The sequence below is a fragment of the Xiphophorus hellerii genome, chromosome 9, assembly GCF_003331165.1.
Source record: "Xiphophorus hellerii strain 12219 chromosome 9, Xiphophorus_hellerii-4.1, whole genome shotgun sequence".
Lineage (NCBI taxonomy): Eukaryota > Metazoa > Chordata > Actinopteri > Cyprinodontiformes > Poeciliidae > Xiphophorus > Xiphophorus hellerii.
Window position 1 is genome coordinate 14,614,487 of NC_045680.1, and position 19,727 is coordinate 14,634,213.

Below are 19,727 nucleotides of genomic sequence, written 5' to 3' on the forward strand. Positions count from 1 at the left end.
ATCATCCTACAATAGAAACCACTGATGGATGAATTTACCTTTAACATGGCCTTGCACATTTTTTGTGAAAATATTGATTACGCTCAGAGGACTTCCTTTGTTCAGCTCTTCCCATGGTGCTTTGCTGCCATTAAGTTGTGTAAAGGGCGGGCTGAGGGCTGTATACTGTGCTGCCTCCCTCTGGAACTCAAACAGACGCTTGTTATGACTTCTTTTACCTGCGCTGTAGTCCTCAGCCTCCAAGTAATCTAAATTACACCCATGGTTACTGGTGTAGTGAGGAAGACTTCCATCTTCCTCAGAAAAACTTCCTTCACTAAGAAGAGGACCCTCACTAATGGAGCCAGCACTTGAATCGTGGAGATCAGTCTGATACGGATACACCAGATTCTCCGGTTTTTTTGTTTTTATTCTTTGTACTAGTTTTTCTGTTCTCTCTTCCATCTCCAAGTCACCAAAAATCCTCCTATCTTCTTGGGTGTAAGTGTTTAAAGTTAACCCATTTACACCAGGAGAACCAGTATGTGGATTTGTCACACTGGTGTGTGTCTTTTCATTTAAGTCGTGCGGATTCCCTGCTCCTGGAAGAACTATGCCAGTATATGAAGTATTAGCTGCATTTGTGAACGCTTTCTGTGCCCTAAAAGAGAAGTCGCTATTTTCTGTAGCATGAGCAACGGTTCCTGTCCAGTGATCAACATCAAGGCTAGAGGTTCTGGGTTGCAAAACGGTATCAACATCCATGGAAGTTGCTGCACCATAGTTGATCCCTTGTCCTGCAAACCTTCGGGCCTCCGTTTCGATACGGTTTGAGAGGGATGTGGCCTTTGCCTTCAGGGCTTCAATACGAGACATTCTGGTCGGGGACAGGAGGTGAGGCGCTGCAGCCGGCTGTTCAGTGTACTTTCTGTTACTAGAGGCTAATGCTGCCTCCAGCCTTAAAAGCTGAGAGAGAAGATGTTCATTAGAAGCTACTTGTACACCGCTGGTGGGTTGAAAAGCTGGATTCAGATGATCAGGCTGAAGCACAGAGGTAAACCCAAGATCATTCCTGCGAGAGATTAGAAAAGAAAGATGGCTCACAAATAATCAGAACAAAAATAAGTGAATCAAACATAACGAAAGAAAACCAGTTCAAACAAATACATTACGACTACTGCTCAATATGAAAATATCTTAAAGTAGAACAAAAATATATACAGTTTTACCAGAGTTTGGGCAGTTTTCTTTTATCAGTATATCTTTCTCTATATCCATACATGTGATATTATTATTTAGTGAAAATAAAATGACTAAAAATTGTTTTTAAATCACATAACAGAAACAGTCAGTCAATAATTTGTGTTCTTTCATGCACCGATTACAGGAGACTGCACATGCTGTTTTCTTTTTCCTTTGATATTAAAAATATTTGTGTTTTAGTCGTTAACCAAAAAAAGCCCTTTCTGTTCAAGTCAATGGTTGATTTTTCTGGGTAGAACCAGCATCACCAGATAAGATATAGAAACTTTGACCTTTGAGTCTTATTTGTGGCTAATTTTATGTCTGAGGCGTTTCTTACTCTACAATGTAAAGGAAGTTCACACTCAGACTAGCAAACATTTTGCAGCTTGTCAGTACCTGAATAATGGCAGTGGCGGCTGCTCATTCAAAGACTTGTCACTGCTTGAGGGGCTTTGTGAAACCCCGATTCTTTTGTTTTCTTTGTCCGACTCTCCTGAAGGCTGGTACATGGGTCTCTGGAAAATAATCATTGTTAGTCACACTTTCACAATTTTTTGTCCTCAAATTAGCTTTGAAATATAAAAAAGAGAAGCTTTCTTATCTGAAAGCCTAATACCATCTGAATGAAAGGTGCAGAATGTTGCTCAGGTGTTGTCTCGTTGAATCGGGCATCCTCCAGAAGCAGTCTGGTGTAGGTCTCCTGCAGTCGCTTTTGAACAGGACCCACAACTGCCTCAGAGGAAAGGGTCGCAGTTCTAACTACTTCTTTTTGTTTCTTGTACAGCTCCTGCAATCTCTGACTTCTTTTTGCTGTCTCCTCTTTTTCTGCTCTCTTCTCTTCTGCCTGTCGCCTCTTTCTCTCCTCTTGTTGTTGTGCAATGTATTGGCGAACTATATCTGCGTCATAGTGCCGCTTCTTGACACTTTTGCTTGTTTTGTCAGTATTGTCAGGCTGGCATGTGGTGGGGCTAGCACTCCGGCAGACCCTGGACCTGGTGTTTGCCACTCCTGTAGATCCCCAAGCAGAGACTGGTGCCCTCGTCCGAGAACCTGACCCTCCTCTTCCTTTTCTACTACCACTGACATCCCGGGATCTTTTACGAGCACGCTCTTCTATTTCAGCTGATTTGCAATCCAGCTGAAGGTCATCAAGAATCCCCTGGATGTCTACTGACAAAACATCTGTCTTCACTCCCCGTGGCATCTTGTTCTGAGCTGAAGAAGAGGGACTGTATGAGGCTGTAGGGCGGCTGCCCATTTGCTCCTGAAAAGCACTGCGAGACCTGTCTGTGCTGTTTGGCCGAGAGCGTCTCCTCTGTTCTGAATGTGGGTCTGAGTGGTGATGGGAAGCTGGTGAAAAATATGAGGAAAAAAAGAAAGAGGTCAGATGTGTAAATGAACAGTGCACAAATTTTCATGTCAGTACATTAACATCCAGAATGATAAACCTACCACAAAAGCAAACAAAATACTGTTTAAATCAGTTTAGTTCTGAGTTTGAATTCAAATATGGGATTAAAAAGTTAGAAGAAAACTTTATTTATTGCTTAGAAATTGAAAATTATTGAAATTTAAACAGTGTTTGATGAAGTCTGCATGGCCTCTATACCTGAGGTCTGAGTACACATCCTATTAGAGTTACGCTCAGTCTCCTTTTGCAGTCACTTTACATTTTATAACTCAGACAAAGCAATGATGTTACTTAGTCACACATTTTTGTCTTGCTTTAAAAATTTCAGTAGTTAAGCTCCTAGTAATGGTATTTTTGTTCACTTTTTACATTTTCATCTTTTGATAACAGAAACTTCAATATAAATAATAAGTAAAACTTGCACATAAAAACACATAATTTCAAAAGTAGATAATGATTAAATCCCATTGAATGCTCAAACAAATGACTAAATTTAAAAAAAAAAAAGATCTGAACAGTAGCACAGATCCAGAAAGGATCAACATAATGAATGAGGCATGGCCAGAGGGTTAACAGGAGCGACTTTAATCTAGGCCAAATTGAACATTCCCATGGACCATCTAATCCAGATAGATTTTTTTAGAGCATGTCTGTGAAGAGCTTTACTGGATTTCACACACACTAGATGACACATGCACTTGGGCAGTCAATAAATATCAATCCATGTATTATTGTGCATTCAACTTGACAAACCAGTCAATCTGTATTTGTTCCGGTCAGTGGAACACACTGCAGACATATTCAAAATAAAATGGAAGGCACAAGCTCAGAGTGTGTGAATGCAACACTAACACCGAGTCAGACCTGAAACAGCTCTGGATTTTTTGCTCATGTCATTTTGGTGAAAACCAGTGCAAAACCTACATAATTTAGTGTAAGTTAAATTCAAAATTTATGTTTAACATAATAAATAATAATATAAAAAGCAAGTTCCCAATATAATAAACAATTGTCAACAGTTAAAACCTTCTCAACCTAAATAGGTTGCAACCAAGAAAAAAGAAAAGTAACAAAAAATATAGAGAAAATAAATTAACTGGCTGGAATCAACTCATGTACGGCTTGGTCAACCCTGACTGGGTTTATACAGATTAGTGAAAGCACCACAGCTGGTGGATATTGTTACAGAGTGAAAAAGATTCTTAATTGTCTACTTTTATTATTAGTGAGGTGCTCACAGAGATAAGAGACAACAGTAAGGCTGAGGAGCTAAGGAAGTACGGCTAAGTTGGTCTGTTCTAACCTTTAAAGATCTGTTATGGAATAAACTGGAATATGAGAAACTTCTGAACTAAGATGAGAAAGCAATACTGTTAATATGAGATACTATTGCAAAAATTATTAGCTTAATTTCCATATCTTATCTTGCTTTAACATTACATGATGTCCCTATCACATTTGGTGCCATCCAGCATCTCAGCCACTAAAAATAAATATTGGCTGTGAGTATTAAGGGTAGTTAGCCTGTCCAGAGGGTCAAATCAATTGGCAGGGCATGAATGGGTGACACCAGAAATATAGTATCCTTATAAATATGGCATCCAAGTAGTCATTTGTCATTGCAATGACGACTTCAATTCGATGTGTCAAGCAGTCCTGGTAGAAAGTATAATGCCAAATGCCAACTTCTTGGTTTAAAATAGTAAAACCCTGTGTTGCAGCATGTCTTCTCCCATATATAACTCAATTCTTAAAATAAGAAATAATGATTGGAAAAAAAATTATATATTCACAAAAAAACATAAGTCGTCTCATGTTATAGTAGCCCTCAAAGAGAAATCTGAGCTGACCTAAAGTATTAAGAGGTCAACGCTTTACCAAGAACAGGGAAAGTTCTGTTTTAAAATACTTAAAGGCATCTGTACTAAAAGGAGGAATAAACTGAGGGCTAACCCAGGGCTCTACGGGGAAAAATGTGACAGAATTTATGACATAAGCGCTCATGCCCAATGCACTCCAAAGTATCTGTATCTGTACTGCAGTGTTTTAATTATCTCAGCCAGTTTGATGCACGACTTTTGACAAGATTGCACTTAACAAAATAGAATTTTACTGATATCCAGATGCAATATGCATGGGAACATTTTTAAAAACAATTACAGCTAGCTAGTTTATTCACAAGGTTTATAAAATACTTAAGCAATAAACCTTCTACCTTTTAGTACAATTAACACAGACATTATTGCTAAGGCCAACAGGAGTTGGATCGTGAAAGAAATTCTGAATTGTTGAAACCACATATACTGTCTGATGTTTGCCTGTAACCACTTCAAACAGCATCTCATGACAGAACATTATGTGCTGGTATGTATAGCGGGTTAACAGTTCATGTTCCTAAGCCCCACCTGTTCGGGTCTGTCTGCCAGCTGGATGGGAACTGTGCTCTTCACTGGGTAGCTTTGGAGCAGGACCTAGTACCATCTTTACCAGTTTTTGGCCCTCACGCCATGATGCAGGACTAATCACTGCAAAAGGAACAACATACACAGTTCAGATGGGAGTGCTGAAAATGGCATTACGATTAAGTAGAATGACACAGGTAAAGGGAAACATGAGTGTATAGTTCTATGAAGATCTTTAGCATTTAAGGTAAAGTGGCTAGAAAAAAACTAAAATAAAACAAAGTTTTTCTTTTATTTTTTTATGTAGAAATTAGATTTGTTAGGTTGCCTTGTTGACAACCTAACACCTTTGTCCTGTCTAAAAGGACTTCCTTTGACATGGTTCACCTGCTCTGACAGATGACTCAATGCATTGCAATGTCTTGTGCACAAAATATTCAGAACAGTTCCAAGTATTCTACATCAAATAACCAAGCAGCTGTTTGAGCCGAGTTGATGAGCCAAGTGAACCTGGCCACAGATCGCAGATGTCTATTTATAGTAGCGTCCCAACATGAATCACAGACCAGTCAGACTTGAGGGACTGCACACATATTTCTGAGCAATCTGTTGGATTTCTTCAAAAGATAACTGGTCAGTTTCGTACTAACATATGTTTATAATTACAAACACAGCAAAGTAACTTTGGTAATAATTTCACTTACTTGAACTTTATGTGGCTAGATTTAACTTGGACCTGACTATTCTTGCTTTAGAACTCCCTTACATGATGTGCTCTGTGTAGCTGCTAAACAAATAGTGAAACTGAGGTGAATAGAAAGACAAGGAATCCCCAAACACGGCGTAGATGACAAGAACAACAGAAGAGATTGTTCACAGCAGGTTTTTACAAACATGACAGCACACTATGCACCCTAACCGCCTGGTCTAACAACATAAGAGAAAAAAAAATAAAAAAAATAAGATTTCTTCCTCTTGAGTGAGACCTTTACAACCAGTAGAAACCAGTTGGATTTCTAGCAGTCTTTGCTCTTTTCTGATATAATAAAAATACGGGGATTTTAAATCACAAATAATCCAATTTTGTCAAACACACACATTAAACATCAAGAGAAGTTGAAATAAGGAGCCAGAATATTGTATGTAATCTATTTCCAACAACTGTCTGTCTTGTTTCCAGCCATGCAGAGGCAGCTGGTGTTTAACCAACAAAGATTTAAAGATTTTCTTTTTTTAATCCTTTAAATGTGAAGCTGTATTCTGAAATGTTCATGTCAATTTGCAAAATCCTCTAGTCTGACAAAAGCTACTCAAGGGAAGCACTTTACTCATGGATTCCAAAATTTTAAGTGCACCAGGGGAAACAAAATTAATAAAAGCAGCAAAAAGAAGAACAAAAACTGATGAAGATGGTAAATAATCACATGTACCCACATAAAATGTTTTGTTGGATCCGGTGGTACATGGCTGAAGCCTGGTTGTGTCTTTGTGTCTCTTGTTGGTTTTAAAGCACATTAATGCATAATAGAAAACAAATCTATGGGGATTAGGGTCATAACTCTGGATCAGTAGAGCAGTATCCCTGGTTAAAATAATGCAGTGCTTGGAAAACTGAATGTAAGACAAATCTAGGTCAGCAGCATAGACCTCAGAGCCCATCGTTTAATCTATGAACTCATCTGATGCGAGTTTCACATTCATGTCCTCAAAAGGGTGAAGTGCAGAGCAGACTGAGGGATAGCTTTTACCCCGACACAACCAGGATAGTTGAAGACTAAAATAACACATTATCAAGTCAATTCAAAAAATACTTTATTGATCCCAAAGGAAAATTAAATATTGTTATAGCTCATTAATTCACAGAGTTGTACTAAAAGGTCAATGCCCTGACGTATATACTCAAATAGCTGAGTATATTTCAGTATCTCTGTGCATCTGTTATATAGATCCCTCTGATTCCTCCATTTATAGGGTTTTATCGTTTGTTTGTCCATGTTAACATACTGATTTGATCTTTAAGCTTGTTTTTATTTTTGCTTCCTAAAAGTGTTAATACTTTCCCTAAAGGTATTTCAAAAGCACTCAGACCACTTCTATGTAAAGTGCAAACTGGCACTCCATGTTTTTATAAGTTGGCATGTGGCAGGACTCATTTTATAGACATTAATGGAAGTCTGTTTTGGATTCAGCAAAAGTTCACCTAAAATGTTTCTAACAAGAAATGAATGCCAGAATAGAAGAGAAGCATAAAGCAGAAGTCTGGTGGCTTTCCATTTTTTATCAATTAAATGGAGATTCAGCACTGTGTTAGCCTACATACTGAACAGTAAAGAGAACTATACCTGGTTTAAAATTCTGCTCAGATACCAGAGCAACTTTTTGGACCTTCCTGACTGGTTTGGATGGCCTCTTCTCCTTGGACCGTTCTGTTCTCTGATGCTGATGCCTGAATTTGCTGCTCTCTATACAGAAAGGACAAATAAAGAAAATACCCAACTGACTGAATAAAACAGAATTTCTTATTTTGCATACTATTTGTGTACAAAAAACACCACAACATTTCCAGCTAGGCATAATCAGATAACTTGTACTAAGGTATAGTAAGGTTATTTAAAAAAAAAAAGACAACATTTTCAAAGTCACAAACATTTCTAGTCACAATGATCCCATAATTTAAAAGCCTTTAACTGAATGAGATGTTAATGAAACCACTGAAGAGGGACGTTTTCTTTACCTGTATGGTACACAGAATAACTTGTGCTGTTCTGCATGTAAGCAAGCTAAGAAATATTTGGCTATTAAGAATGTGAAAACAAAAGCAGATTGTGTAAATACCATGATGACACAGTAAAATAATGGTATTTCGACATAAGATTCAGATTCTCATGCCATCTTGTGCCTGTTCTGACACTTATATTTTTTCTTTTATAAAACTCTAACATTCAGAGGCGTTTCAAAATTAAGAAAATCATATGCAATCATTGATTTAATAGATTTGTTCATCTCAAATATATTAAAAAACCCCACAGAATCTTAATCAAAACACAAAAACAACAAAGTTGCAAACCTGTCCAATTAATCAAGACTAAGTTTTTGGGGTCTTGACTGTTATAGTAAGGTGTACTAAAACACTGAGTGGCCTTGTAAATATATTTACCAGAAAATTGGTGTGATATGTCTCTGTAAACTTTTCTGTTGAGGTTAGAGAATTCCTCCTCTTTCCAAACTTTACCATCAGGAATTTTGACCTTTGTCTCTGCACTGTTGAAACCTGTGGATTATAAAAAAGAAATACATTGCAAAACTTTACTTGTTACTGAAAAGTACAAACATTATTCTAATGTAGGCAGTCAAAACATAAAAGCTTAAGGAATGAGAAAAATGCATTTATTAAAATACCTTTGTATATAGGCGCTGGCGGTGCTGCTGTGACTTTCCGTATCTTTGCTGCTGGCATGCTGCTTGAACCAACATTGTCACCCTCAACAAACGCAACAATGGGCTTTTCAAGACAACTCTTAGACTTTTCCTTGTCTGCTGTCTCCTCTAAATGTTGCCTCTGTCGTCGAATGCGCTCCTTTAGTTTTTCTAATTTATCATCTGGCTGATGTCGTCTCAGGTTTTCCAACCGTTGGGTAACTGAGCCCGGACTTGAGGAAGGAGTGCTCTCCCCTTGGCGTGAAGAGCTGGGCGTCCGAGCAAAACTCTTTGATTCACGACTATCCATGACAAGTTGTGCTTTGTGCTCTGTCTTCAGGCTGTCCAAGACCGGCTGGTCATTGAGGTAGCGCACCTCAGCACTCTCCAGTGCAGAGGAGTGTATGCTGTCCAAGTCCCCGTCAGTCTGCTTGTCCCTGGTGTCTCTCTGGTAGATCAGCTGGCTGGGCAGAGGATCTGAGCTAGGCAGAGAGGATGTGTATGAAGACCCTGGCACGGACTGCAGATTGTAGGCCTCCAGCTGAGAAAAGGGATGTGAAGGCGGGGTGGCCTCTCTGGACGTACACCAGATTACATGGGATCAAGAAGAGAAACAAGATTTAGTTTTAATTTACAGCTCAGTGAACTTACAAATGAAACAGAGTTTGAAATTATTTCAGTGTGTAGGAGAGAATCTCAGCACTTAAAATATGCAGGAATAAAATTTAATTTGAAAAAACATCAAATTTAAACTGTCAGAGTTTTGTGAAAGAAAATACATTTCCCATTGAACACTGAAGATTAAGGCCATGAATGTCCTTGAGAACTCAATAAAAAACCTTTACAAGTTATCAGAGTTTGCTTCATCTTATATTTGAAAATAATCACACAAAAATGCTTTTCACATACAGTCACCCAATCACATGAACCATTTTCCAAATGTACCCTATTTTTTCACATCCAAATAAAACATCAGCTGATTAATAGGTTTGGCTACATTGCTACAGGCATCTACTTAAGATCTGTTTTACTTTGCACAAGTTATGTAACATTTGGCAAGTGAATCATTACCGCTAAGTTCAACTTAGAACGAGCTGTATGCTTTATTGCTGTTACACTTCACTGACATACAGCTTTACTTTTCTCCATCAGTCAAAACTAATGGGAAAAACTAACAGCAAGTTGTTGTAACTACCTTGCTGTTAACTACAGCAAGTTCCCTGTTAACTTGCTGTAGTAAACAGGGAAACAATGTTTTCAAACAGCATACTTCATGGACAAGAGGGAGTGCTCAAACTTCATGTTTAGCTATAGCTTTTAAAAGTTGTGTGACACAAATGTTCTGCAGGTGTGTAGATTTAAAACATCAATCCTTTGGTACAGGTGCCCCCTGAATCGACAGGAGGGTACTGAAAATGTCTGGCATGCATAAATGTACTGCTGCTTTCCTAGTTTGAAAATATGTCACATTTACTAAAGCCATTTTCACCACCATTAAACTTAAAGTCAATGTGAAATCAGGGGAAACTATTAAGATATTTAACATTAGTCAACACCAAACTCAAATACAGCAATGTAACAGTAATTCAGCCAATAATTGTTGTTAAATCCCTTTAGCTTACCTGTATGAGGCCAGAGGTTCTCTGAACTCCACATTGCTGTTCTTTCGTACATTGCTGTCCTGAGTGGCGTTTCTCAAAGGGCTGCGTGAGCTGCTCTTCGCTGGACTCTGCTGATTTCCACCTCTGGGTTTTGAAGTCCCTCTAGATTCATCACCTTGTTGCCCATCTATCAAGAAAAAAGGTTGGAACAAGTAATCACAACTCTAAAAACCACATGTGTCAGAATGCAGCTGATACATTTTGAAGTAACTCACCCCTGCTGCGAGATGAACTTGATGTTTTCTTCTTGGGGGAGATGGGGATGGAGTCCAGAAGAGCAGCAGTTCCTGGAGTGGCCTCCAAGCGATTTTCTATATGCCGCAGCTACAAAATAGAAGCAGGTAGGAAACACTGTAGTCCAAGGCAACAGCGACACTTAATGAATAAATGACAAACAAATATCACTGTCATGTTTACTTACAGCAGCTTTGGATTGGGCCAAAGTTTTCCATGCAGTTGTCAGCTCTGAAAAACATTTTTTTTTAAATCCCAATGACAAACAGATCAAATATTACTGTAGAACTACTAACATAAATTACATTTACAATTCCCAAACACACCTGTGCCAATATTGTGATCAGTAAGCAGTTGAGCAGATCTTGTATGGGGTACTTCAGTCCTCCTGCTGCTCCTCATCTCTCCCACTCACCTGCAGTCAATAGTAACACTTCTTAAAAAGTTACAAATTCAATTTATTTAGTAGATTTTATTAAATTTCTTTTTTTTAAAAAACAGTAACTGAAATCATGACACAATAGACAAAATATGTATGCTTGGCTTCAAGACAGACAGCCTTATAAACTCTTTACAAAATAAAGTCAAATAAAACAACAAAAAACACAAAATTTAAAAAAATAATTAAAATAAAAAAGAGCACTCCCAGTGGATGAAAGCAAGCATCAGCAAAGCTGTGCTTACTGAAAACACCTGAACAGCTGGGTCAGATGACCAGTCCAACCCAAGTACTGTTTTTAATCACATAATAGATACCCATTACTTAGCTCTAATTAGGGAACCTCTTTTACATAAAATAATGACAATATTGTGTTGACAAATTTGTAAATATAATCCTTCCCCGTCACAACTCTCTAATAAAGTTACTACTTGTTAGTTTATTGTGAATCCATTAAACTACCCAGAGTCATGTGATTTCTTTTATAAGTCATGCCTTTTACTCATACCAATCAAGTGACACAGCCAAGAGGTGAAACCAGTGGAAGAAAAACAACTACTTTTTGTCTCTGCAACAGCTTTTTCTTTTAAGATGTGGGATATGACCAAACAAAAACCAATAGGTACATTCACTAGAACTGAAGTACTCATGTTCCTTGAAATATTAAAACTGACCAACACTGACTCATTTTGGCAAAGATATGAACTGAAAGTGCATACGTCTGCATTGTCTAACACTTCTTGTTGAGCAACTAAAACAACCATCCTGGTTGCTTCAAGAATAAATGCAGTAAATTTTTTTCTTAGAGTTAGATAACAATTACTATGAAATGGCAAATGTCTATGACTTCATCAAACGTCTAGAGTTTCTTTTAGGAAAAGTCTTGTATGCGATGCTAACTTGTCCGACCATTTACAGCTTATTAAGTAGACGAAGTGAATAAAGGAGGTGAATCCTTTAAATGCATAGGCAGAAGGGAAATACAAGTTCTGTATTTTATTAAAACCTTTTACACATGCTACACATTCTATTAATGTGGTGGAAATTCAGGGTGTCTGTGTCAAATGTAAACCACTCTTCTCCTAACTGTTACAACTAAGGCCAAACATAGTAACGTATATGTATTACTTTCAGTGTAATACACGAGGCAACACCAACACTTTAATCCACAAGACTATCTTTAACAACTCCAATCTACTGCTTTGTTTGATACAACTGAATGTTGTGTCAAATGATGTACTATTTTTTTAAATAATATTTCATATGCTAATATACTGTGGCAAACCGTTATGAGAAATATGCAACTCAGTCCAAGCAATAGTTATAGCTCTCACATTTGGATAGACATGAACATAGAGAAAACTGTTGCAATCTAACTGCAAACCACAAATGGCATAATATGCAAAACACAACTTCACCCAAGCCTATTTAGAGGAACTACAGGTTGGGGTTTCCTTTTTACAGGAAGAGTAACCATTGTTTTCATTTTAATGTTAATAACTATTACTGTGCACCTATAAAATCAACAGAAAATTCATTCACAACATGGTACACTTATTTTACTTAATTCAAATGTATTTAGCAAAACACAAACAGCCAAAACATGTGAATTGCTCGTTACATTAAAAACGGCCCATTTTAAAACAACATTAAAAGCTAAACTTAGTGGGGGAAATGCTTCTTGATTTAATCTACAGGTCAGTATCTAAAATTTATTAAGGGAATAGTTAAGAACTAACAAAGAGTCGGGTTTGAATACATTGTCATTTAAACAGATTCACTTTCAGCAATTCTTTCTTTTAAAAATGCATTCGAGATGTTCTAATAAATTGCTGCACGTATGAAAAACTAAGACAAAACGGTAACTACTGCTCAGCTGGCTGCGGACTTCAATTGGCATAAATTCAATCCAGGCAATAGTCGGTGCCGCAAACTCGAAAGAGTTTCGCTAGGTGGCAGGAAAATCATTAACATAGCCTAGCAACTTATTTGTCAACACTTAAAACACATACCTTTAGGAGGACGACCCGGTGTGTCTAATTGTCCACATTTACGCCGATGAACTCATAATACGAAACTCCTAAAATCTCCACAGTTCTCTTTTGATTTCCTTTAGCGATCTGTCTGCTACCGTTAGCGTTAGCCAGCTAACGTTAGCTAGTCAACTAGCCAAAAGCTACACCAACTAAACTATCAACTTTTTCCAGCGACATATATCCATTATTTCAACTTTCTTTAGAAAAAGCCATCGTATCCAAAGCAGCTGTGGAGTTTCCTTAAAGAAATATGCCGTCTTGTCTTTCAGAGGTCGCCTTTCCCGGGTTACTATGTTGATGTTTTTCAACGGTGAAACTAGTATCCAGGACGGGTAGGTAACCGACACCGAAATAGCGCGATAGTTGGCCTGCGTCACTTGTGACACTCCCCTTCTGCAAACACGAAATTAACAGCAAAGTTTGGTCAGATTTCTCAGTTAGTTTAGTTGGTTAGTTATATTTTTAAAATATTTTATTAGATAACTTTAATAATTGTTTTTATTATAAAATTTTTCAGATATTTATTTTAGTAATTTGCGTAGATAAATTTATTAAAGCGTGTGATCTACACATTTACGGTTTAGTTGAAATGACACAAGTGTGAAAGAAGCTATAAGATTGGTAAAACACTAATGTAAAACACATTTACCCCACGCTCATGAGCAACAACGTAAGAACGACCTTTTAGGATTTACTACCCTCTTGTGGTCACAATTAGTATTGCATAGAAAAATACCACAGATGTGTGGACACATAGAAGCCTGCACGGCATTAGTTTGTTTGTTTCCTGACAATCATCGCATTAGCTAAAATCTGCTTAATTTATGCAGTTTTCAACGCAACAGTTTCCTTTTTTATTTTCCCATTGATCCGAACGTAGTTATTTACATAGCTTAGATTAGTCTTAATGGATATAAATGTGCACGCTGAAAAAAAAAATAGTTTTTGTTTTTTTTGGCAGCATGTGCGCTCAGTGTTCACAGGTGAGTCATAAATATATAAACCGCAGTGCAGCAGTCCGTTATGAAGGCAGACCCTCAGGTTTCCAGGTTATGGATCCCTGTTGAACCATGCAGAAGGCAACAAGTAGGTTTTTTGTGTGATGTTTTATTGTGAAACAGCAAAAACGCTTCAGCCTGTAGCCTGGATTATATCACAACCTTTGGGTTTAAATTTGATTTAATTGTAAGCTATAGTGTTCCTTTTAAAAATGGTGCTGTTAAATAGGCAAGTCATAATTTTTCTCCGATTCTAATAACCTGCTATAACCCCGACTCCCCCTACTCTCCTCCCTCATTCTCTCTCTTTGCCTCTAAGGACTCGAAGAGGAAATACTACAGCGGAGCTGGTCGTTTCTACAAGCACATTTTCATTTATTTTGTGGACAGAGGACAGGAATGGACAGTTGTTGCTTTTTAGGTAAGACATTCTGCCTTTCTAATGAAATTAAATAGTTAGTTATAAATATTTTTGCAGTTTAGCAACTGCACACAACTAAAATGTTATTATTATTATTATTATTATTATTGAAGAGGGAAGGGGTAGGGAAAGAAATTCTTGTTTCGTATTAACACTTTTTGTTTTTTGTTAACACTTCAGATCATTCAGAAATTAAGACTTTACTCACATTTTCTTACTGCATTCTTATTGTGCAAAACATGTTCAGACATTGAACGTACATAAGTCATTCTTCACTGCATCTTTTAGGTCTTTATAGTCTGAATTATACTCAAAGTGACAGAGCTGGTCGGCACTGTTTGAGCTCTGCAAAATCATCCTTCGGACAGGAGATTCTGATTGTTAAGTGTGAGCTTCACAGAGAGTTTTTTTCAGTGTTTGTCTGACTGGCTGTCAATGAAATAACATCATTTCCAGATTTCCTGTTTATTATCATGGTCTGAGTTTAAATAAATTGGGTGTTTTCACAATTGTCTTAAAAAAACAATCCAAACCAGATGAACTAATTACCCACACATCTATTTTTTAAAGTAAAACAGTCAACAAGAGACCATTTTGAGAGTGTCTGTGATTCAGATGTCAAGATAGGGAAGGAAAACAGTGGCTTTCCAGATGATTTTGTCACCTCACATCTTTTTTTCTCATCTCCCCTGTAGGATAATGGGTTTTGACTAGAATTAATCAAGTGATCTTTTTTTTTTTTGCAAAGAGAAAATGGATCTTGGCTTTGATCGATTCCCTTTTCTGGATTGCCTTGTTAATTATTTAATCATATGAACACTTACCAGTTACCACCCCCGGTGTCTTTATTTCCTGTTTTATTAATCGTTTCTTGTTGAGTGTCTGATTGGCCAGACTAAATAACACCATTCTCCCTGACAGGGGTGTAAATTGCTTTTCATGGTGTATAAATTAATGCAGCAGTTCAGCTGAAGAGTGAACTGCAGTGTACTTCTTAAAGCCCATTTTAAGAACAGATTCTATGTTCGTTGACTGTGCTGTGTTCAATGCCAGAAAAAGATTGTGATCAATTGCTCTCAAATACTATTTATCATTTCACATTGCAAACACATTCCTAACCCTTGAACTTTGTTACATGTTGTCACATTACAAACTCAAACTTCAATGTATTTCTTAATGTGACAAACCAACACAAAGTACCACATAACTCTATAAAATGGGAACAAACAACAGAAGCATGTTTTTTTGACATAGACATGCATTTACCATCCTCCTTCAATGTGTGAATGTTTGTGAGGTTTGTTAGAAAACACTAGTGGACAAACAGCTTAATGGAGCCCAAAGCCAGACAGGTAAGGGAGAAATCTGTGAATGGGTTTAAATCAGAGTTGTGTTGTAAAACAATATTCCAGGCTTTCATCATAGAACTCTGTTAAATCCATCATTAGAAAAATGAAAAGCAAACCTACAAAAACATGGCGGACTATCTAACAAACAGGCAGAGTGAAAAGAACCTTACTCTACTGGTGCTTTGCTTTTCTTTGACAGGTATAGGGACACTGGTCAGACAGCATGGGAAGGTAGAGGGAACTAATACATACAAATCTGCCTCTGGGAACCATCAATCACGTGGCAATGATAGACCAGGAGTGGCTATCAGAGAGATAGAGATAAGTGTTAGATGGAAAGATGGAAATAGTACTTTAACGAGCTGATGAATAAGAAAAAAATATAAAGAATGTAGAGTAGAAGTACTTGCTGTGGATTGGGAATTAGTAAGGATGACATTTTCTAGTTCCATTTTTTAAGAACAAGGGGGATGGATAGGATCAGGGACACCTCACGTTTTATGCTTTGGAGATAAAGTCAGACAGACCTGGCTGAAATGGTTTGGGCATGCTCAGAAGAGAAACAGTGATAATATCAGTATAATAATGTTGGAGCCACAGGACAGGAGGCAAAGAGGAAGACCAAAAAGTAGATTTATCGATGTAGTGAAGGCGTATATGAAATTAGGTGGTGTAAGGGTAGAGGATATATTGGTATATCGGCATGACAGAGCCTACAAAGTTATAAACTCTTTCTAATTATTTGTTTTGTAAACAGTGTTTCTCATAGGGTTAGATTCATATAAAAATAATCAACAGTAATACCTTCACTCACCTTAAAAATAATCAAGTTTTTGAAACATTTCATTCATTCAGCCTTGGTGAAGTTATGAGATTCAGTCTGCTCTTGTTGAAAACAGGATTTGGTCTCTTTTATGTTGGATGATGACTAATTCCTGCATATTTTTTTCAGTCTTCTCCAGTATGAAGTTATTGTTGAACAGACAACCATCAGTCTTGCAAACACTTGAATTTTGCAAGTGGATAGATCATAACAAAAAACATTTCTCATTTCTCTGAATGTGGTTGCCTTGGGCATCAAGAACACAACCTTTAAGAGGAAAACCAAAAATAGTAGGGAAAACCAAAAGTAAACAAACAAAAACTCTTGCTGCAGGTATAGTGTGTGGTGCAAGCTGTAAAATATGATTTATGTGTGGTGTATTGACTGCCATGTGACAGCTGAAGGACCCAGTTACTTGCAGCTTAAGTTTACCTTGAGTGCTGGGTTTTCTTATAATCCCATACAGACAAAGCCTGATGAAAGAGATAGGATGTCAAATCTTTATCGGTATTCTAGCTTACCAGATTTCTGGACATAATTCAGACTTCATAAAAAAATTGACACATACAAGGCAGCAATCCGTTGCTGTAAAATATTTGAGATAAATTTTAATACGTGAAATGCAAAAAAAATATCTAAATTAAAAAATTGACAAATTAGGGAAATTTTTGTCTTACATCATCCTCAGTTATGGATATTTGTTAGAACATTTTTCCACTAAAATTTGAAAAAAGTCAAACAATTTTTTTTCAGTTTTTGACAAAAAGCGACATTATAAAAATATTATTTTAACAAAGCCATGAGTTGCACAGTTATTGGTGCCTGCCTGGCCAACAATAATGTATCCCCTTTTGCCAACAGGACAGTTTCTTATAACATAGTGTAATGTTGGAGCATGCAAAGAGTAATATTTTCCACTATTTCTTTTGGCACAAACTCTCTACATCCAGACCTTGGGTTTTTTCAGATGCTTTTCCCCTCACCAGCTCACTCCACATGATTTTTATAGTTTCTAAATCAAGGCGCTATCATCACATAGGAAAAACGTTGATTTTTCATCAAATGAATTTGATGTGGCCATAGGTTTTGGACCATTATTCAGTCGAAATTTCCAATGTCAACCCATTTTCAGCTAAATTGCAGAAGGCAGAAGATTTTTATTTAAAATCTCTTGTTGTTTCCACTCTAACAAGGTTCGTAAGACTGTTGGAGAAAAAACAAACCAAAGTCATCACAGATTATTCACCACACAATCAGCTGGATTGAATCGGTCCCTTTTCTGTTTCATACTAGAACCACCTGAAGTATTTGGTTGTCATTTGACTAAAATACACATTTATCTAGTAGGATTTAGTAAAGTTTAGCGAACTTGACATGTTTATTTGTGATGAAAGGACAGAGCAGGCTTGTTCATGTCTCCCAAACAACCTTTGGGCAAGCAGTATCTAATGGTTGTTATGGATACGTGTGACCCCTGCCATTTCATTTTCTCTCAGTCTGAGCATTTTAAGACTTTTTAAGCATTTTTAGTTAAAGCAAGATTAATTGGAGCATGAAAAAGAAATACTGGCTTTTATTCATTTAAATGTTTTATCAAATGTAGCAAACATATAAATCCAGTAAATTCAAAACCATACAGTGTAATCTTCCAGCTGACTTTGTCCTAAGATGTGCCGTAAAAGAAGAGTCTAAGAACTCAATTTGAAATAAATCCACATTCCCCAGTATGTTTGCTGTCAAACACTTTGATCTATTCAAACTCATGGTCGCTCACTGTTTACTGCACAATACTTACATAATGATGGTATGAAAATTTAATGAAGCCTGCAGGAATATGGGGTTGTTGCTTCTGCAGAATAATATCACAGCACTGGAATAAAGCTATCAAACAAATAAAAATATTATAGCATTAATAGGATGTGGTAAATGAATTATATATTCAATGTTCAGTTCCCCACAAGGGTGGAGCAAGTGTTAAAACATCTGAATGAAAAGCTCTGTGGAGGGTTTTTCACAGCATTTGCTAAACATAAAATAGAAAATAATTGTGACAAAATTGTACAAGTTATTTAAAGATAAATGCAAGATATAAAGGAAATATCTTTGCAATTTGCAGAAATTATTAAAGGTGACACAAATAGGGCCCTTCAGGGAAAATTCAGTATGTCTGTCATTAAAACCATCTGATTATTTTAAGATACAAAGGAAGGAAATTAATGATTAAAAGATAACAATAGCAACAGGAATGTGACGGTGGGTGGAACGAACCGAAGTCTCAACCATAACATTTCATCATTTGCATATTTTGCTGCATCTGTCTGTTTATTAAAATGCAAACATAGAGGGTTATTGAAAGCTGTAAATTTATTATATAGATTCTGGCACCGCTTAATGCACTCCATATAACACAGTTGAGTAATATCAAGTGATTGTATTTTACAGAGAGTTACTGCTCAGCGTCTGGGGGCCTTAGCTAAGCAAGGGAAAATTAGACTTCTGCATCTGCTCACTGTTTTAATGTAGCCTTCGCAGTTTCTAGTCTGCAACAGTCAATTTTTGTTACTATTGACCTAAATGTTCATTCGGTCCCTTTGTTGGGCAAAACAAGGTTGTAAAATGACAAACCCATACAGAAAATCGCTAAATCTGTTAGAGCAAAGGTTAAAACTTTGACACGACTGAGGTTTTGGTGTATCTCAAAGAATTTAAACATCATCAAACACTCTATTTTTTCATTGATTCAAAAAGTAAAACAAATATACAGATAAATTGATATATATCTTAAGTATCTATGTTAGTTAATTTGGGTGATTATGGTTTACAGCTAAAAATAAAACACCCAAATTCAGTGCGCGATTGGCCAGAAAGTCTGTCTGATGTAAACCCCACTGAGAATCTGTAGGTTATTATCAAGAGGAAGCTGACAGGCAGCAGAGTCAACAACGCAAATGAGCTGAAAGAAGCTATTAAAGCAATAAGTCCTTCTTTAAAATCTAAGCAGCGCCACCGCCTGATCTCTTCATGTCACTCTGCACTGATGCTGTAATTCATGCATGAAAAAGGCCAAGCTCTGACAGCAGATACAGTGTAGTTTATGGAAATTTCAAATTGTTTTATTTGTATTGGTTGGATTTCATAATGTGAGACTGAATGTATTAATTAACAAAAAGAGACCATTTTATTTGTACAATGTCTAGAATAAATTTTTTTTAATTAAAGTGCAGAAATTAACTACAGTATTCTAATGAACAGAAAAGTTTCTCCTGTTTCTCTTCTTTATTGTTAGCTATGTGCAAAACATTAAACTGGCTG

General features: G+C 36.8%; 2 protein-coding genes across 9 annotated transcripts in view; one reads left to right on the plus strand and one right to left on the minus strand.

Moving 5' to 3' along the window:
- The window catches only part of cep350 (centrosomal protein 350), a 36,852-nt gene extending 23,682 nt beyond the window's left edge, over positions 1–13,170 (minus strand). For both annotated transcript variants that reach the window (XM_032571397.1, XM_032571396.1), the window contains exons 1-12: positions 12,801–13,170; positions 10,676–10,764; positions 10,537–10,580; positions 10,331–10,439; positions 10,077–10,242; positions 8,437–9,029; positions 8,195–8,308; positions 7,380–7,499; positions 5,041–5,160; positions 1,841–2,574; positions 1,621–1,739; positions 39–1,051 (exon numbers count right to left, since the gene is read on the minus strand). In XM_032571397.1, the coding sequence (XP_032427288.1) occupies positions 39–1,051; positions 1,621–1,739; positions 1,841–2,574; positions 5,041–5,160; positions 7,380–7,499; positions 8,195–8,308; positions 8,437–9,029; positions 10,077–10,242; positions 10,331–10,439; positions 10,537–10,580; positions 10,676–10,751 (3,208 nt within the window). In that variant the 5' untranslated portion in view covers positions 10,752–10,764; positions 12,801–13,170. The remainder of the gene's footprint in view (positions 1–38; positions 1,052–1,620; positions 1,740–1,840; positions 2,575–5,040; positions 5,161–7,379; positions 7,500–8,194; positions 8,309–8,436; positions 9,030–10,076; positions 10,243–10,330; positions 10,440–10,536; positions 10,581–10,675; positions 10,765–12,800) is intronic.
- A 620-nt stretch (positions 13,171–13,790) lies between these two features.
- The window catches only part of cacna1ea (calcium channel, voltage-dependent, R type, alpha 1E subunit a), a 108,052-nt gene continuing 102,115 nt past the window's right edge, over positions 13,791–19,727 (plus strand). For 5 of the 7 annotated variants that reach the window (XM_032571223.1, XM_032571224.1, XM_032571225.1 and 2 more), the window contains exon 1: positions 14,142–14,243. The gene's annotated coding sequence lies outside the window, so the exon portion shown is untranslated. Of the gene's footprint in view, positions 13,808–14,141; positions 14,244–19,727 lie in introns of those variants that run through there. The other 2 variants (XR_004340368.1, XR_004340367.1) reach the window with 1 other exon arrangement.